The following is a 19,883-nucleotide window of genomic DNA, read 5'->3' on the forward strand; positions in this document are numbered from 1 at the left end:
TGATGGAAATTATTGTTTACTAGATTAGGAGTAGTAAGCACGTGGAATCTGCACTTAGAGACAGAAGTATTGATCAAAAGTTTAACAATAATTGGGAAGTTCTTAATACTGCAAACATTCTTTTTCATTTTTTTTTCTTTTCTTTTTCATTTTACAGACGGAGTTAGATAGTGAGAGAGAGAGACAGAAAGAAAGGTCATCCTTCCATTGGTTCACTCCCCAAATGGCCGCTACAGCGGGCACGCTGCGCCAATCTGAAGCCAGGAGCCAGGTGCTTCCTCCTGGTCTCCCATGCGGGTGCAGGGCCCAAGCACTTGGACCATCCTCCACTGCCCTCCCAGGCCAGAGCAGAGAGCTGGACTGGAAGAGGAGCAACCGGGACTAGAACTAGATTTTCCACATTGCTTTGCTAGGATACGAGGAGAATGTGTTACTTTAAGGATTTTTTATCAGCCTGGCAATTGCAGGCAGAATTCAAAGAACCAGCTTCAGGCAAAATACTCTGGAGGTTCTGAAACTAAAGCAGACTTGTAAACAGAGAATATTCTCTACTGCAACTACTTCTTAATGAGATTAGCAGCTGGTAATAGAAATACAATGCTTCTAATTTGCAAGAAACTCACCAAGGGAGAACTTAACATATGGATAGCCTTTATTGTTGTGTTTTCACAGATTTACCAGTGTGGATGCCCATTTGACTACTTTAATGACAAAGATAAGAAAGAAGGCAGGAGTATGTTTCCTTGTAGTCAGAATCACCATGCTTAACTTTAACTGCACTACATTCATCAATCACACTACCTTCATCTTAATGGGTGTACCTGATCTAGTACACCTGTTCATTGGGATATCCATCCCTTTCTGCTCAATATATATTTTGTACCCAAGAAAACAGTCATCCTTTTCATCATCAAAACTCTGTACAAGGGGCCAGTGCTGGCATAATGGATAAAGCCACCACCTGTGACTCTAGCTTCTCATTTGGGCATCTGGCTGCTGCACTTCTGACCTGCTGATGGCCAAATGTTTGAGCCATTGCCACCAGTGTGGGAGACCCTGTTGAAGCTCCTGGTTCCTGACTTTGGCCTGGCCCAACCCTGGCAGCCATCTGGGGAGTAAGCCAGTGGATGGAAGTTCTCTCTATCTCTCTCTGTCTCTCCCTCTTTGTAACCATGGCCCTTAAATAAATACATAAATTTAAAAGAAGAAAGAAAGAAACTCCAGTAACCTAGTACCATATGCATATCCACCAGCCCCCAAAGATTTTTCCTGCCCTCTTTATTCATATATTTATTTTGTGGTAGAACAACATACACTCTACCTTCTTAGCAAATTTTAAGAGTTTAATACAGTACAGTTAGCTTTATACACTCTGTTATATAATAGATCTCCAAAACTTGCTTATTTTACATCACTCACCCATTTCGCCTCAACTCCTCACCTGAACCACCACTGTACATTCTAGTTCTGTGTGTTTGGCTGTTTTAGATTCTGTATGTTAAGTGAGATTATATAAGGGTATTTCATGAAGTTCACAGAAAAAAAAAAAATTAAACGATACGTTCATTTTGAGGCTGGCGCCGTGGCTCACTAGGTTAATCCTCCACCTGCAGCGCCAGCATCCCATATGGAAGCCGGGTTCTAGTCCTAGTCCGGTTGCTCCTCTTCCAGTCCAGCTCTCTGCTGTGGCCCAAGAAGGTAGTGGGGGATGGCTCAAGTGCTTGGGCGCCTGCACCCACATGGAGGCCAGGAAGAAGCACCTGGCTCCTGGCTTCAGGTCGGCGTAGCTTCGGCCATATCGGCCATATCAGCCATTTGGGGGGTGAACTAATGGAAGGAAGACCTTTCTCTCTGTCTCTCTCTCTCTCACTGCTTAACTCTATCTGCCAAATTAAAATATTTTTATATATATAAGATATATTCATTTTGTTTGTAACTTTCTGAAATCCATGCATAGATTTTTTCATAATGTATATTTTTCCACGAACTGTTTGAAGATGTCTCATACATTATTCTACTTTCTATGGCTGGCTTAAGGCACCTAGCAGGATTGTCCTCTAGGTGTATATGGGTTGTCACAAATGGCAGGATTTCCTTCTTTTCAAAGGCTGAACAAGATTTCATTTTCTGTATATGCCACAGTTTCTTGTTCCGGTTGTCTATCAGTGAATATGTGATGGATGTTTAGATTATTTCCATATCTTTGTTATTATTAATAATGATTCAATGAACACAAAAATATGGATACTTCTTGGAAATCTTGATTTCAAATATTCTGCATTACTATATCAAACAATAAGGGTTATTTTGAGGAGCATTCATTGAAAACAGCTGTATTTCATAACAGCTGTATCATTTTATATTCCCTCACAACAATGTGTTCTCTTTTCTTCAGTGTACTTGCTCACATTTATTTTTTTAATAATAGCTATCCAAATAGTTGTGAAGTGGTATCTCATTATGGCTTGAATTTGCACTTACCTCATGGTTAGTATCATTGAGTAGCTTTTCATATACCTATTCACCAATTATGTCTATGTTAGAGAAATACCCATTTCATAACCTTGCCCATTTTTAAAATTCAATAATTTGAAAATTTTTGCTATTGAGATATATGAGTTCTTAATAAAATTTGATTATTGTGTGTGTGTGTGTGTGTGTTATACTGGGCAATTAGTGTGCTTAAATTCAGAGCACAGTTGTATCTCTCCTATTTTGGTGATTCTAGGGCGTGCTTTGAGTCTGCCCTATATTTGTGTAACTCAGTTTGGTATTTTGAGCTCTCAATGCTCTTGCAGTGCTTTGTTGGTTCTGTCCTATGCATGCTCAGCTTAAGAGTAAGTTCCTGGGGCTGGATCTATGGCACAGTGGGTTAAAGCCCAGCCCTGTAGCACCAACATTCTGTATGGGCACTGGTTCGAGTCCCGGCTGCTCCACTTCCAATCCAATTCTCTGCTGTGGCCTGGGAAGCCAGTGGAAGATGGCCCAAGTACTTGGGCCCCTGCACCCTCGTGGGAGACCTGGAAGAAGCTCCTGGCTCCAGATCAGTGAAGCTCTGGCCGTTGTGGCCATCTGCGGAGTGAATCAGTGGATACAAGACCTCTCTCTGCCTCGCTCTCTGCTTCTTTGTAACTCTGCCATTCAAATAAATAAATACATCTTTTTTAAAAAAAGCGTAAGCTCCTGGCTTGTGCCAGTTCACTCAGAAAATTAAGGAACCCACTCATCCTATATTCTTCTCCTATCATCTAATTAGCTGGGACTGCTTCTCTCATCACCATAACCAGAAAATCAAGCTTTCTGTGGGAAATGCATAGCAGAGTATCAGCACTTCCATGTCTCAGTGCTGTCCTCAGGAAAGATGTCTCAGAAGAGAAAGGAGGAAGGAAGGGAAGAAAGAAGGGGTGCAGGAGGACAGGAAGGAGGCAGGAAAGGCAGTAAGCCAGAAAGGAAGGAAGTGGTGTATGAGGGGAGAGAATGAAAGAGAGAGAGAATAAAGGAGAAAAAGAGAAACACCACATCTCATATACATGTGAGTATACACAAATACAATCATAATCTTAAAATAGGATTCTTTTCATCTGGTTTATTTCAGTAAGTGCAATTAACTTGAGATTCATCCACATTGTGGTGTGCTATTCCATCAGTTTATACCTTTATAATACTGAATAATATGAAGATACATAAAAATTCATAGAAAATGGAACTAAAAGATACATTTATTTTAATACAAAAATATTTTGAAATACATAGTTTTTTGTTGTATATTTTGTCACAAATTTTTGAAGATCCTTCATACTATGTAGCAATGCCTGTATTTGTCTATCAAATAATCAATGACAGATATTTAGTTTGGTCTTGGATATTATGAATAAAGCAGCTGTAAACACACATGTATGAGACTTTGTGTGTACATAGGCCTTCGTTTCTTGTGGATAAATAAACCTAAGAATAAAACAGCTTATCATGAAGAAATAGAAAGTTAGGAAAGCAACATTCTCCTCTTCAAAACAGCTGCAGTGTTTCCACTTCCAGGAGCAATGTCAGAGCATCAGAAGCTCCACATCTTCAACACCTGCTTTGTGAATTTCCATGTTACAATACTATGTGTTCAATGGGGTGTGAATTCAAAGTTCTTAATTACTAATATAATTGAGCAGTTTTAGGTTTTTATATAATCCACGTTTATACATTTTTTGGTGAAGAGTTCATTATATTCATTGGCTGACTTCTATTGAATGGTTGCTTTTCATCAATTTTTAAAACTCAATTATAATCAGTACAAGTCCATCATCATATTTTTTGTGATATTTATTTAAAGGGAGAGAGAGAGGGAAAGATAAAATGCTAGCGTCCATCTGCAGATTCTGTCTCCAGATTTCACAGTGGCAGGAGGTAACATGTGTCAAAACTAGGAAACACAAACTCAATCTAGGTCTCCCAAGTGGGAGGCAGGAACAAAATTGTTTGAGGTGTCACTGCTCCTCCCAAGGGAAGTTGGAATCAGAAACTGGAACCAGGGATCAAACCCAAGTTCTCTCTTAAGTGCTAGGTCAAACAGCCACTCCTTTATTAACAGATATCTATGTTATTTTATTTGGTTATGTTTCTTTCAGTCTGAGATCACATTTTCATTATCTCAATAGTAATTCAGAAGAGAAGCTTCTCATCAATTTTTATGAACTCCAGTCCATTATTTAAAAAAAAAATCCAGTTATTGATATTCCATTACAGTTTCTCTTAGAACTTTTATAACTTTAGATTGTACAATTGGATATTGGTCCATTCTTAACTCATTTTTATAGGTTGTAAAGTATATAGCCAGCGCCGCGGCTCACCAGGCTAATCCTCCGACTTGCGGCACCAGCACACCGAGTTCTAGTCCCGGTCGGGGTGCTGGATTCTGTCACGGTTGCCCCTCTTCCAGGCCAGCTCTTTGCTGTGGCCCAGGAGTGCAGTGGAGGATGGCCCAAGTGCTTGGGCCCTGCACCCCATGGGAGACCAGGGGAAGCACCTGGCTCCTGCCTTCAGATCAGCCGCGGCGGCCATTAGAGGGTAAACCAATGGCAAAGGAAGACCTTTCTCTCTCTCTCTCTCTATCTCTCTCTCTCTCACTGTCCACTCTGCCTGTCAAAAAAAAAAAAAAAGTATACATTGCAGTACATATTTGTATAAATAATTATTTAGTTATCCTCAAACTATCCTTTCTACACTAAATTACTCTAGAAGCTTGTTGAAAATACAGTTGACCAGTATATCTCTCCATTTATGTGTATCTTCTTCAATTTTTCTCAGAAATAATTTTTCTTTTCCTTATGCAGTTCTTATAATTGTTTTTGGTAAAATGGATTCCTAAATACTTTATATTTTAAGTTGTTTTAGGTGCCATTTTAATTTCATTTTCTAATGTTTTTATAGTATATGGACAACTATGTCCTATAAGCTTGTTAAATCCACATCTTAGCTCTACTAGCTTTTAGTAGATTATGTAAGGTTTTCTACAGAGGAAATCAAAACATCTGTACTTAAAGTTTAATTCTCTGTTCCCAATATAAATAGTTTTTATTTCTTTTACTTCTCTTAATGCAGTGAATAATAATTGGAATAGAAGTTGCAAAACCCAGCAGCTTTGCATTTTTCCTGCATTCCAGAGAAAAATTTACTATTTCATCATTAAGCATGATTTAAGATTTCAATGTTTGATAGACATTTTTTCTCTGGTTTACGTAGCACTGCTTCTTTTCTAGGTTTCTGAAATTTTGTCAGGGATTAATAATGGATTCTGTTAAAAGTTTTCTATATCTAACAAAATGGCAATTGCTAAAATTTTGTTTGAATGCATGATGAAATATATTGATTTTCAAATGCAAAACTTGCCTTTTCACTTGTGAGATAAATACTACTTGGTCATGATATATGATCATACTATATAAGATTGAATTTAATTTTTGCCTTTTTTTAGTAATTTTTACAGCAAAGTTCATGAAGAATATGACATCTAATTTTATTTTCCTATAATGCCTTTCTCTGTTATTACTATCATTAGAGAGCTGGCAATAGAGAATGACTTTGACTCCTTCTGAAACATAAATTAGAGATAAATACCATGCAAATGGCAACAACTCTTTGAATGAAATAAATATCACCTACATGAATGTAATATTGGCAAACACATGGGTAGTTGAGGGACATGATTACAAATGCTGATTCATGGGCCGGCGCCGTGGCTCAATAGGCTAATCCTCCGCCTTGCAGCACCGGCACACCGGGTTCTAGTCCCGGTCAGGGCGCCAGATTCTGTCCGGTTGCCCCTCTTCCAGGCCAGCTCTCTGCTGTGCCCATGAGTGCAGTGGAGGATGGCCCAAGTCCTTGGGCCCTGCACCCCATGGGAGACCAGGAGAAGCACCTGGCTCCTGCATTCGGTTCAGCGTGGTGCACCAGCCACAGCGCACCAGCCGCGGCAGCCATTGGAGGGTGAACCAACGGCAAGGGAAGACCTTTCTCTCTGTCTCTCTCTCTCTCTCTCTCTCTCTCACTGTTCACTCTGCCTGTAAAAAAAAAATGTTGATTCATGAATCAAAGATAAAAAATGTGTGCCACTAGAATCATATTTTTTGTCAAACCTTTACTTAATATTTACTACTGAAATGAAAAACATTATTGGCTCACATAGTTGGGAATATGATTACACCTCTTGTACCTCAAATTCTCAATTTTCTACAATCCTCCATGAGAAAAATAAATAGCCATAATCTATTGAAAGGAAAAGTGAACATACTGTAATGGAACCTTTGAGTATGTGGTTCAGAGACCTTCATGTTGTCTGAAGTAATGCCTGGGTGGCCTTTTATCTATTTGGGACATGCTCAAGCTGACTTGCCCCAAATGGTAGAGTTAGAAACATACCAGGGGATTCCAATTCAATCCCATCAAGGTGGCATGCACCAATGCCATCTCACTAGTCCAAGTGATCAATTTCAGTTCACAATTGATCATAATGAAAGGACTAAGAGTCAAAGGGAGCACATAAACAAGTCTAGTACCTGCTAACACTAACAGATAGAATAAATAAAGGGGAGAGTGATCCAACATGGGAAGTGAGATACTCAGCAGACTCATAGAATGGTAGATGTCCTAAATAGCACTCTGGCCTCAGAATCAGCCCTAAAGGCATTCGGATCTGGCTGAAAAGCCCATGAGAGTATTTCAGGCATGGAAAGCCAAGACACTCTGGCAAAAGATCTCTGTGAGTGAGATCCCAGTGGAAAGAACAGGTCATCAAAGAAGGAGGTACCTTTCTCTGAAGGGAGGAGAGAACCTCCACTTTGACTATGAGCTTGTCTAAACAAGATAAGAGTCGGAGAACTCAGAGGGCTTCCATAGCCTTGGAAACTCATGACTGGAGCATAGGGAGATTACTGATGCCATAGACAAGAGTGTCAATTGGTAAAGTCAACAACAGGAGTCACTGTGCACTTACTCCTCATGTAGGATCTCTGTCCTTAATGTGCTGTGCATTGAGGCTTAATGCTATAACGAGTACTCAAACAATATATTTCACTTTGTGTTTCTATGGGGGTGCAAATTGTTGAAATCTTTACTTAATGCATACTAAACTGATCTTCTGTAAAAAAAAAAAAAAGAAATTATCAATTCCCAACTTGACTCTCACTGGGATTAAACGTGACAATAGGTCTGATCTGATTTCATCATCATTTAAAAAAATCATCTATTATTTTTCACTTTATGTTTCTGTGTGGGAGCAAACTGTTGAAATCCTTACTTAATGTATACTAAGCTGATCTTCTGTATATTAAGATAATCGAAAGTGAATCTTGATGTGAATGGAAGGGGAGAGGGAGTGGGAAAGGGGAGGGTTGTGGGTGGGAGGGATGGTATGGGGGGGAAGCCATTGTAATCCATGAGCCGTACTTTGGAAATTTATATTCATTAAATAAAAGTTAAAAAAAAAAGAGAGATGTATGAGTTAAAGAATGGCCTGAGAGAATTTATCAACTTTTGATGATATTTAGTTACTCTTTCTTTACAAATACTCTCATAACTCCTTCCCGGATTTGTTTGGTCCTGACCCCATAAATAACTGGATTTAAACAAGGAGGGACAACCACATAGAGATTGGCCAGGAGGATATGAATGTAGCGAGGTACATTTTTGCCAAACCTATGAGTCATGAAGGAGAAAAACGCTGGTGTGTAAAATGCTAAGATGACACACACATGTGAACCACATGTGCTAAGTGCTTTGAGTCTGGCATCCCTGGAAGGAAGGTGGAAAACAGCTTGTAAGATCTGGACATAAGAAAGGACAATAAGGATTAAGTCAAAGATCAGAGCAACGATGGTAAATAGACCATAGATGATGTTGACCCTTATGTTAGCACAGGCAAGACGAGCAATCCCCATATGTTCACAGTAGGTATGAGGGATAATGTAGTGTCCACAAAAGGGCAATCGTTTGAGAAGAGGGCAAAAGGGTATGACAAGGAGAACTGGCCTCCCCACGACAACAGACGCCATGATGGCTACTGCTTTGTTTGTAAGGATGGTGGTGTATCTCAGTGGGTAACAGATGGCAACAAAGCGGTCAATTGCCATGGCTAGGAGAACAACAGATTCCATACCAGTGTAAGTGTGTATAAAGAACATTTGGATCAGGCAACCTTCAAAACTTATCTCCCTAAGGTTGAACCAGAAGATGGCCAGCATCTTGGGAATGGTGGATGTGGAGAGACCTAGATCAATAAGAGAGAGAAGAGCAAGAAAATAGAACATCGGTTGATGAAGACTCTGCTCAGTCTTGATGACGCTCAGGATTGTGAAATTCCCCACAAGTGCTATCAGATAAACAACAAAGAAAGGGAAAGCAATCCAGATATGGAAAGCTTCCAGACCTGGGACACCAAGCAGGAGGAAGGCAGAAGGATATGAGGCCGTGTCATTGACAGAGAACATCCTGTTGAAGACTCTTAGAAGATCCTCTACTGTTTTCTTGAGAATTTCTGGAAAAAGATAAGGGAATATATGGTGGTTGGATATCATTATTATAATAACATGTCAATTAAAACATCAAAATCACAGTGGAAGGAAATTAGAAGACAATTAACCACCAAAGACACTGAAGTCAAAGACTAACTGATTTAAAATCCCATGAGGATTGTAGAAGTTTATAAACAATCTTTTTTGTGCATAGAGTGATATAATTATTTATAGTTATCTTTAGTCTTTCTTTTGTAAAATGCTCATCTATAAATATGAGGATCAACTGTAAATCCTTGTAGTAACCAAAACTTTTGGAATATTTTTAAATTACCTTGGTTACCGAATTGAGTAGACACATAAAAGGAAACTCCTAAAACCTTATTCTTTTAAAAAAGGGAAGAAAATAAAATTGGAAGAAAAAGATCTGGATATGGTGCTTAAGAAAATACCTACTTACAAGGCTGTTTGCCTTTCTTAGTTCCTGTTCTTTATTTCCTTTAATAAGAACATATTTATATCTATTTCTTTATATATATACATATATATGTATATATATATATATATATATATATATATCTCAGACTGCTATTATGCATTGGCTGATGAATCAGTATTCAGTATTTTTCCATTTTGTGGAAAAGTTGAGATCCTACATGCAAACTAATCATGCAAAACCATGAGATAATTGTAATAGAGGTAGAAAAATATTTAATTAAAATCTGCATCCATCCATGATATTTAAAATAATACTTTCAGCAAAGAAGGGAAAAAAGAAAACTTCTGGGCAGGTGCCATGGCTCACTTGGTTAATCCTCTGCCTGTGGCGCCGGCATCCCATATGGGCACCAGGTTCTAGTCTCGGTTGCTCCTCTTCCAGTCCAGCTCTCTGTTGTGGCCCGGGAAGGCAGTGGAGGATGGCCCAAGTGCATGGCCCCTGCACCTGCATGGGAGACCAGGAAGAAGCACCTGGCTCCTGGCATCAGATCGGCACATTTGGATCCGGCCATGGCAGCCATTTGGGGAGTGAACCAACAGAAGGATGACCTTTCTCTCTGTCTCTCTCCCTCTCTCATTGTCTATAACTTTACCTCTCAAATGAATAAATAAAAAAAAGAAAACTTCTTCAATATGATAAAAAGTTTCTATGAAAAACCTATAGCACCTATCATATTAAACTGTGAAACACTGGAAACTTTTACCACAAAATTCAGAATAAGGCTAGAATATCAATCAGCACCAATTCTATTTGATATTTTATTAGAGTTCTTAGCAAGGTCAATATGTCAAGAAAAAAATTAATAATTTGAAACCAAACATTTAACCATCAATTACTCAGGTATATGAAATAATACGTCTCTATATTAGCAAACAGCTAAAATTAAATTTGCAAAAGTTTACAGTACCATTTATAATGTCATCAAAGCAAAGAACTTAGCTATAAGCATTTAAAATGATGAACAACAGAGAAATGCAGAAGTTCTCATAATTTGTATATGCCATATCCATAATTTAAAAGGGTAAAATATTTTAAAGTGTCAATTCCCAGATCAGTCAGCAAATTTTGAACAATTTAAACCAATATCAAGAAATTGAGACATTCTCCAATGATAGGACTAAAGTCATTAGAAAACAATATGGAAATGAAAAGATACATATTAAAAGATTTCAAACTTATTATGAAACCAGAGATATCATTGCAGTGTGGTATTCACACAATTCTCAAACTATATAGATACATTTTACATGTCCAACATAATTTGTAAAAAGAGACTAATGTAGTAATTAAACAGATAGGAGGAAATTCTAGCAATGATAATTATGAGATTTAATATAATTATTTTTTAACAATATTGATTCCAGGGCCAGTTGTGTGGTGTAGGGGTAAAGCCACCTTCTGCAACATGGGCAACACTTATGGGCACAGGTACATGTCTCAGCTGCTCCACTTTTGATCCAGCTCCCATCTAATGGCCTGGTGTAAGGAGTAGAATAAGTCTCAAGTGCTTGGACCCCTGGTGCCCATCTGGGAGACCCGGAAGAAGCTCTTGGTTCCTGGTTCCTAGCTTTGACTATTACAGTCATCTGGAGAGTGAACCAGCAGCAAGAAGTTCTCAGTCTCTTTCTATCTCCCTGTAATTCTGATTTTCTAATGAATAAATACATAAATTTTTGTTTTTAAAAAAAGAAGAAAGTATACAATATCAGTTCCAACTTTACAATATACTTGTAAAATATTAGTTGCATTTCTGAGATAGATCTACTTTTTGTGAAGAAGTTCAACTCTAGTATTGCTGAAATAAAAAAAGGAGAACATCTTTGCCATTCAATAGAAAGCAGTAGTTTCACAGACAAATGTAGAAAGCAATGAGCATAAAAAAGCTTCAGCCAGTTACTAAATTTAAAAAGCAACTATTAAGAAAGCAATTTAAAAGGCAGAGAATGAGAGGAATACTCACAATCCTGACATAGAAAAAAAAAAGAATTTGTGTCAAAACACATAAATACGACTACAAGTAACACACACACACACACAAACACACAAAATAAACAATGGAAACACATAAATAAACCTAAACTGACACTTAAGGGAAAAATAGACAAATGGCACCATGATCCTCAACAAAGAAATTGTAAAAGTTGTTTGCTACATATACACATACTACCACTTATGCAAAACTTTAAGAATATGATTTAATAAAGTCTTTATTGCTGTGCACACCCAAGTCTGTGTGAATTGTTACCTTTTATACTACTGGCTCACCAATGTCTTTCATATTCAGTAAGCTTTCCAATTTCCTCCTTTCTTGGAGACTACTTTACTTCCTCAACCTAAACCTTAGTGAAATGTCACAATAAAATAGTTCTCACCCTAGTGATGCCTTTCTAATCCCAAAGCCAACACCAGCAAAGTTTCCTAGAGGAGCTGGTTCACCTGCCCCAGAATGCTTCCATTTTCACCTACTCTGACTGAAGTGCGATCTTTATATTATAACCACTGCACTTAAGATGCAGTGCATGAACATAGATGCTCCCTGAAGAGTAGAGATGCCCAGAGGCACTGAGCCTGATATTATGTAAATGTGGAGCATGGCATCATTAGTGATAGAGTTGAATGCCCTGATTCTCAAGCTTGAGCTGATAACACATGTTGCATGGTCTTATCTCTGTGCAGCAAAGACTCTGAGGAAGACTTGCCTACCTTGCTTGTTTTCAAGACCGTCTAGTTCTATATTCCCTGTTGACACCCCCAGGTGCAAATCCAGGTCACAAATAACCCAGGAAGATTCTATGTAAGAGTTAGGCATGTCATCTCAGCTGGCTAGCTGATGGGTTGACTGGCTAGTTTTCCTCTTCCCTTCCTTCCTTTCTTTTTTTAAAATATTATTTAAGTTATACAACTTTCATACATTTCACTTACACAGAGTTAGGAACATAGCAACACCTTCTCCCTTAGCCTCCCTCCCACCCATGCTCCAACTACTCCCTTTCTTTATTTCTTATGGTTGTTTATCTTATTTGTTTCTGATGAAATTCTCTTAAACTCACCTATTTCCTCTCTCACAACTAAGTCCTAAATGACACTCAACCATAAATACAATCTTGAAAATAACTGAAGCTCAGCTAATATCCCTCATTTCATGGAACAAAGTATACAGTACAGAAACCTACTTGAGGGAAATTATGCATTAAAGAGATCAGGTATTATGAACACAAATCCCATTTCTTCCTGATTCTCATTAAAAATAAAATGAGGCTTTTGAAACCAATGGAAAGGAGACAGATATACAGAGAAAAAAAGTGAGAAATACAGGAAATTGGCTTAAAGAGGAGACGTGTGGGTTTTAATCCCATCTTCTCTACTTACTGACTCTATGAGTGTGGGCAAGAAAATTAAATTGTATCTTTATTTCTTCACCTATAAACTGAGCTGAATAATATCTAGTGGAAAGCATTGCTTGGTTAAAAATGCCTATATGTATATAATTCTGAAATCATGTCATGATACAGGGTAAGAAATCTGTAGTGTTTGTTGTTAATAAAATCTGAGCTCAGATATTCTACAGAAGTCCACACAGATTGGAGTTTTGCTGGAAATATCTCCTAGGATCCAGAATTATAGGGGAGCAGTAAATGACATCTTCCTGGAACAGGCATTTGGCACAGTGGTTAAGGTGCTGCTTGAGACATTTGCATCCTGTATCAGGGTGCCTGGATCCAAGTCCTGGCACTGCTTCCAGTTCCCGTTTCCTGGGAGGCAACAGATTTTGTGTCAAGTCCTTGTGTTCCTGCTACTCAGGTTGGAGACCTTGACTGGATTCTGGACTCGTGGCTTATTTCCAGCCCCAGATGTTGTGGGCATACAGGTTGGAGGGGGAGTGAATAAACCAATAGAACATATCTCTCTGTCTGTCTCTGTCCTCGACAGCCATCTCTGTCTTCTAAATAAAATGAAAATAAAGTTTTTTTAAAGAAATAAGTGACTTTGGGCCGGCACTGTGGCTCACTAGGTTAATCCTCCGCCTATGGTGCTGGCATCCCATATGGGCGCTGGTTCTAGTCCCGGTTGCACCTCTTCCAGTCCAGCTCTCTGCTGTGGCCTGGGAAAGCAGTAGAAGGTGGCCCAAGTGCTTGGGTCTCTGCACCCGCATGGGAGAGCAGGAAGAAGCTCCTGGCTCCTGGCTTCAGAATGGTGTAGCGCCGGCCGTAGCAGCCATTTGGGGAGTGAACCAACGGAAGGAAGACCTTTCTCTCTGTCTCTCTCAGTGTCTGTAATTCTACCTGTCAAATAAATAAATAATCTTTAAAAAATGACTTCTTTCTACTTAGATTTATTGGAAATAAGGAAAAAAAAAAACTATGAATCTAACAAACAAGCACTCAAAACATCAACACGATCACTGAGTAGAAGCTGTATAGTGTTCCCCGACATCCACACTGGTAAATGAGATTTTCTATGAGCTATCTCTCTCTCATGCATATGTCATGTGTCAATAAATCTGTGCTTCTACTTACTCTATTTGTTTTTTTTTTTTGTATATTCTTTCACTAAATATCTTCTTCATAATTTCAACCTTACAGTAAATTTCTTACCATATTATAGAACATTATAGAACATTTGTGAGATTATTTCTGGCTGAGTTTTTTGGTAAACTTTTCTTTTTAGTTTTGGAAAATTGCCTTTATTTAAGAGCTTATACATGATTTCTCCTATCATTATAAATTTACTTTAGTAAGGCCACTTGTTAGAATTAGTGAACTAAAATTGAAACACTTGTATTAACTAAAGTTCATACGTTTATTCATGTTTCTTGAGTCTTTAGCTAATACATACATACAAGTTACGTCTCCATGGGATCCCTTTGCTTGTGACAGTCTCTCAGACTTTGCTTGTCTTCAGTGATAGGATAGTTTTTAAGAGTACATGTTAGGCCGGCGCCGCGGCTCACTAGGCTAATCCTCCGCCTAGCGGCGCCGGCACACCGGGTTCTAGTCCCGGTCGGGGCGCCAGATTCTGTCCCGGTTGCCCCTCTTCCAGGCCAGCCCTCTGCTGTGGCCAGGGAGTGCAGTGGAGGATGGTCCAGGTGCTTGGGCCCTGCACCCCATGGGAGACCAGGAAAAGCACCTGGCTCCTGGCTCCTGCCTTCGGATCAGCGCGGTGTGCCGGCCGCAGCGCGGCAGCCGCGGCGGCCACTGGAGGGTGAACCAACGGCAAAGGAAGACCTTTCTTTCTGTCTCTCTCTCTCTCACTGTCCACTCTGCCTGTCAAAAAAAAATAAAAAAAAAAAAAGAGTACATGTTAGGTATTAAGTGAAAGGTTCCTTAGTTGTGATTAAGCTGATTATGCTCCCTGTAACTAGTCTAGTGTTATGTGATTTAGGGAGGAATCATAGTGAAGTATGTATACCATTGGAATGTTTTATATATCAAGAGTACAGAACTTATCACTTATCAAGCAGCTGAGGAAGAGTTTGTCAAGATGCTCTTCATCTCTCTCTATGTTTACTCCTGTGATGTAAGTCACAATGGACAGCTAAAAATCAATCAGCAGGAATTTAGGCTCTACCTCCTTAAGAACAAAATAGTCTCATAAAATCCTTCTAGTTTTTCTTTTTGAAAGCTGTGTCTATTTACTCCATCTTTTATTTAATCATTGTGTTTTTTTTAATTTATTATTATTATTATTATTTTTTGACAGGCAGAGTGGACAGTGAGAGAGAGAGAGAGAGAGAGAAAGGTCTTCCTTTGCCGTTGGTTCACCCTCCAATGGCCGCCGCAGCCAGCGCAATGCGGCCGGCGCACCGCGCTGATCCGATGGCAGGAGCCAGGTACTTATCCTGGTCTCCCATGGGGTGCAGGGCCCAAGCACCTGGGCCATCCTCCACTGCACTCCCTGGCCACAGCAGAGAGCTGGCCTGGAAGAGGGGCAACCGGGACAGAATCCGGCGCCCTGACCAGGACTTGAACCCGGTGTGCCAGCACCGCTAGGCGGAGGATTAGCCTGTTGAGCCTCGGCGCCGGCCTAATCATCGTGTTTTTATATCAGTATGGACTCATGAATATTTATTTTATATTTTAGATTATAATCCAATGCTATTTTATTTTGTTAAAATATCTAGCCTTGGCCATTGGATATTCTTCCTGTTGGCTTCCGTGTTCCTTAAATATGTCCCCATATTTGTATGTTCTCACTTTTTTGGGGGAGGAAGCTTTCCTTTTCATACTACATATAGAATGTTAAGATCATTTTTCCTTTTATTGGTATTGAAAGCAAATTTCTGGATGCTGTATATGTTCATTTCTTCAAGATTGTCTTATATGACAGAGCAGAGAAATGCATGTATGTGTACTAAACCGTGTATATACTCATCTATAATTATTCATCTATCTATCTATCTTAATCATATAGTTAATACTAAACTTAGTGATTTTTTAATAAATCACCATTTGGATTATTATAGTATTATGCCACGCTTATCTGAAATTCTCACTCTAACAGTGAGAAAGCTGGCCCAACCATTTATCAAACATTGAAATAATTGTTCAGTAGAAGTATGCATATGTAAATGTTAGAATAGCTAGCTTATAGCCCCATGGGGGGGAACTTAAGCCACTAAAGTACGGTGCTTGTGTATATTTAGTTTTTACTCTAGTATCACATATTCCACTAATTTATATTACTTTTGTTTGTATATCTACCTTCCATCCACTCTAGTGAAATTTTATTTTTTGCTCAAAATGCAAGTACACTAAGACACTTTTTAAAAGATTTTATTTATTTAAGAGGTAAAGTTACAGACAGTGAGAGGGAGAGACAGAAAGGTCTTCCTTCTCTTGGTTCCCTCCCCTGATGGCAAAAAGGACCGGAGCTGTGCCGATCTGAAGCCAGGAGCCAGGTGCTTCTTCCCAGTCTCCGATGTGCATGCAGGGGCCCAAGCACTTGGGTCATCTTCTACTGCTTTCCCAAGCCATAGCAGAAAGCTGGATTAGAAGAGGGGCAGCTGGGACTAGAACTGGCATCCATATGGGATGCCAATGCTGCAGGCTGAAGACTAACCTGCACCACGGAGCCGACCCCATGACACTTTTGTATATTTTGCAATCCATCCTTGGATATCTTTAAATCCTGCAAAATTTTTAAATTTACATACATTAAGATCAGTATACCATTCCATATTTCAGAGATAGTCACATTTCATTACCTCATTTTTTCTTGTCCCTCTTCTGATGGTATTCTGTCATTATTTGTATTTCAAGTCCTTTTTGTTTTATAATGGATGTGACACTAAATGTGTATGCTCTCTGTTACTCTGAAAAATGAAGGAACTGGCCTGCGTCGCGGCTCACCAGGCTAATCCTCCGCCTTGTGGCGCCGGCACACCAGGTTCTAGTCCCGGTCGGGGCGCCGAATTCTGTCCCGGTTGCCCCTCTTCCAGGCCAGCTCTCTGCTGTGGCCCAGAAGTGCAGTGGAGGGTGGCCCAAGTGCTTGGGCCCTGCACCCCATGGGAGACCAGGTTAAGTACCTGGCTCCTGCCATCGGATCAGTGCGGTGCGCCAGCCGCAGCGCGCTGGCTGCGGCGGCCATTGGAGGGTGAACCAATGGCAAAGGAAGACCTTTCTCTCTCTCTCTCTCTCTCTCTCTCTCTCTCTCTCTCTCTCTTTCACTGTCCACTCTGCCTGTCAAAAAATAAAAATAAAAAAAAATTTAAAAAATGAAGGAACTAAGGGAAAAATCCAGCAAACCATCAGGAATTTAAAGACTGTGATACACTGAGGGCACTTTCCCCAAAGACAGGAACATGGCAATAATTTTTGTGTGCAACCCTTCACTCATTATTATATTGTGCTTCCTCTCCAGAAAATAAGGCAAGTAAGCACCTATGTATTATAGCAATAAATAATTAGAAATTAAATTTTAGATTTCAAGTTAAAATATAAACTAAATAGTGAAGTGCTTAGGGAATAATTTTCTGTAGGTTATGTTAATAAAAGTTATTTCATGTATGAAATAATTAATGAAAAAATTACATTGGTAGTAATGAATCAAAATTGGATAAGACTGTGAAATACATAGATGCTTTAAGGAAGAAAGTTTTAAATAAACCTTGAAAGATGTGTGATTATCCATTTGCTGGAAGCAACTAAATGAATTTTAAGTGATTCTTAATGCTTAAAAATATCATGGATTAAAACAAGATATGCTTTGTCCTTGATCCTGTAAAACACAACTTGGAGACTAAGATCAGGGCAGTAGTTCAGAATGTGAGTGGCATACATGAAGATATCTTAGCTTTTGGCTTTACTGATATTTACAGTATGGCAGCCATATGTTGTGGAATGCTTATTGAATAAATGTATTAATAATAATGGCTTTAGCTTAATATCAGTCCTAAGCTATACTGCTCTGGAAGACACTTGAAGTCACTGAAATATATATGTAAGGTAAATTCATGTTCAAATATTTATCAAATTTTGTGATATACCAGTTCAAAAATGAAAGAAAGGGGAGGGACAGTATTGTTCCATAGTGGGTAAAGCCACCACCTGCAATGCCTTCACCCCTTTTGGGTGCTGCTTTGTGTCCCAATTGCTAATGGCCTGAGAAAAGCATTGGATAATGCCCCAGGTGTTTGGGCCCCTTCTACCCATGTTGGAGACATGGAGGAAGCTCAGGGCTCCTGGTTTCAGCCTGGACAGGCCCTGGCCATTGGAGCCATCTGGGGAGTGAATGAGCAGACAAGCGCACGTGCTCTCTCTCCCTCCCTCTCTCTCTCTCTTTAAATCTAACCTTCAAATAGATTAATTAATTAACCTTTAAAAAATAAACATGAGAGACAGACTTTGTTATTGATGTTGAAGAAAACACTATTTTGTTATTGTTGATTTTTTTCTTTTGTCAATTTTCCCATTTCCTAAGTTTTTTGCTGTTATTGTTTTGCTTGTATTTCTGTTATAGGGCAGACAGTCAGTAAATGAAGAGAAAATTAAGGTCTCATATGGGATGAATTACTTTAGGGGATAGCAATATTCTATCTCTAGAGCACACCAACCTCCTAAGGGAAGGATCTTAAACATTATAAACTCGATGTCAGTTCTGGTCCTTGCTGGCCTGAGACTCACATTGTGGCCCATGCAAGCATTTCAGCATTGTTTTCCAAAGTTCAGATTTGTGTGAGTATTTTAGCACCAAATATACGTAGTGTTTAGATATCCACCATGCCATGAATAGATACCTGGATCCTTACTCTAACAGAAGTAATCAAGATAGGTGATTATTATGAGAGATTAAATATGCAGGTAACAGTGCTTACTAATAAGCAATGAAGACAGTGAGGATCAAAGTATAAATAATTGTGCTGATGCACTAAAGAATATGTGTCCTGGCTTTTGTCCCTTTTCATCTGACACTGCCAAGGTGGGATGGGAACAACAGAAGCTTCTTGAATGTGAGAGAGACAGTATTGAACAGAAACTGTATAATGTCTCTTAACCACTGAAGCCATGGGCTCATATCATCCTTTAATTTACCAAGTCCTTGGTAAAGCTGTTTAACTTCATAGAGTGTAAAAATTGTAGGCATAAAACCTCTTTTTGTTGGAGTTGCTTTTGATAATTACATGAGATAGTGCAAGCTTTATCATGGTAAGTCCTCAGTGCCACAGGGTTCTTAATCCAGTAATGCTAGCTAGTGGAACTGCTGATGTTTTAAATATAACCCTATAGATTATCGTTTCAGACTGGCTTCAAAGCATTAGGCAAGTGCTGTAATTATGAGATCTTGTAGAGGCAATTTGTTTCTTTCTTTCTGTTTACACCTGGTATGTCATGAATATTATGGGGTGGGAATGTTTTGGATTGCTGTTGTTGTTTTTACAGCTCTAAGCCTAGGAACATTGCTTCACAAATAATGTATATGATGTTTCTTGCGTTTCAATTGAATAAATCTATAATTCTTTGAGCAAAATAATTTAAAGAACAATCCTCAATGACTCCTGGTTTCTCTTCATCATTTACAGATGTAGAAATGAAAAGCCAGGACAGACATTCCAATTGCATCAGCACAATTGTTTACATTTTGTCTCCTCACCATCTTCATTGCTCTTCATTAAGTATCCAATATTTATAAGTTACTGCTCTACAAGTGTAGCCTAGGCTTATTTTTTTTTTATCTTGTACCATTACGTTTGCATTTATGTTACAACCATGATCATTAATAGCTGATTTTAAGTATCTTAGAAGTCAGAGACTTTGCCCTGTTACTTATATACATGTGACACAAAATCTCATGTTGGGGGTAAGTACACTCCATGGATATTTCCCTATTATTTTTATTGAAAATACTTTAGATTTGCTGTAGCTTCACTAAACAATAGAAAAAATGCATTC

The 19,883-nt window shown here is 38.9% G+C and overlaps 1 protein-coding gene across 1 annotated transcript; it reads right to left on the minus strand.

Annotated features, from left to right (window-relative positions):
- Positions 1 to 8,033: 8,033 nt before the first annotated feature.
- On the minus strand, positions 8,034 to 8,972 carry OLFR604 (olfactory receptor 604). The gene is given in 1 exon segment (NM_001171443.1): positions 8,034 to 8,972. A coding segment is annotated over 1 exon segment (939 nt).
- Positions 8,973 to 19,883: the final 10,911 nt, after the last annotated feature.

Source organism: Oryctolagus cuniculus, chromosome 1, assembly GCF_964237555.1.
Source record: "Oryctolagus cuniculus chromosome 1, mOryCun1.1, whole genome shotgun sequence".
Classification (NCBI taxonomy): domain Eukaryota; kingdom Metazoa; phylum Chordata; class Mammalia; order Lagomorpha; family Leporidae; genus Oryctolagus; species Oryctolagus cuniculus.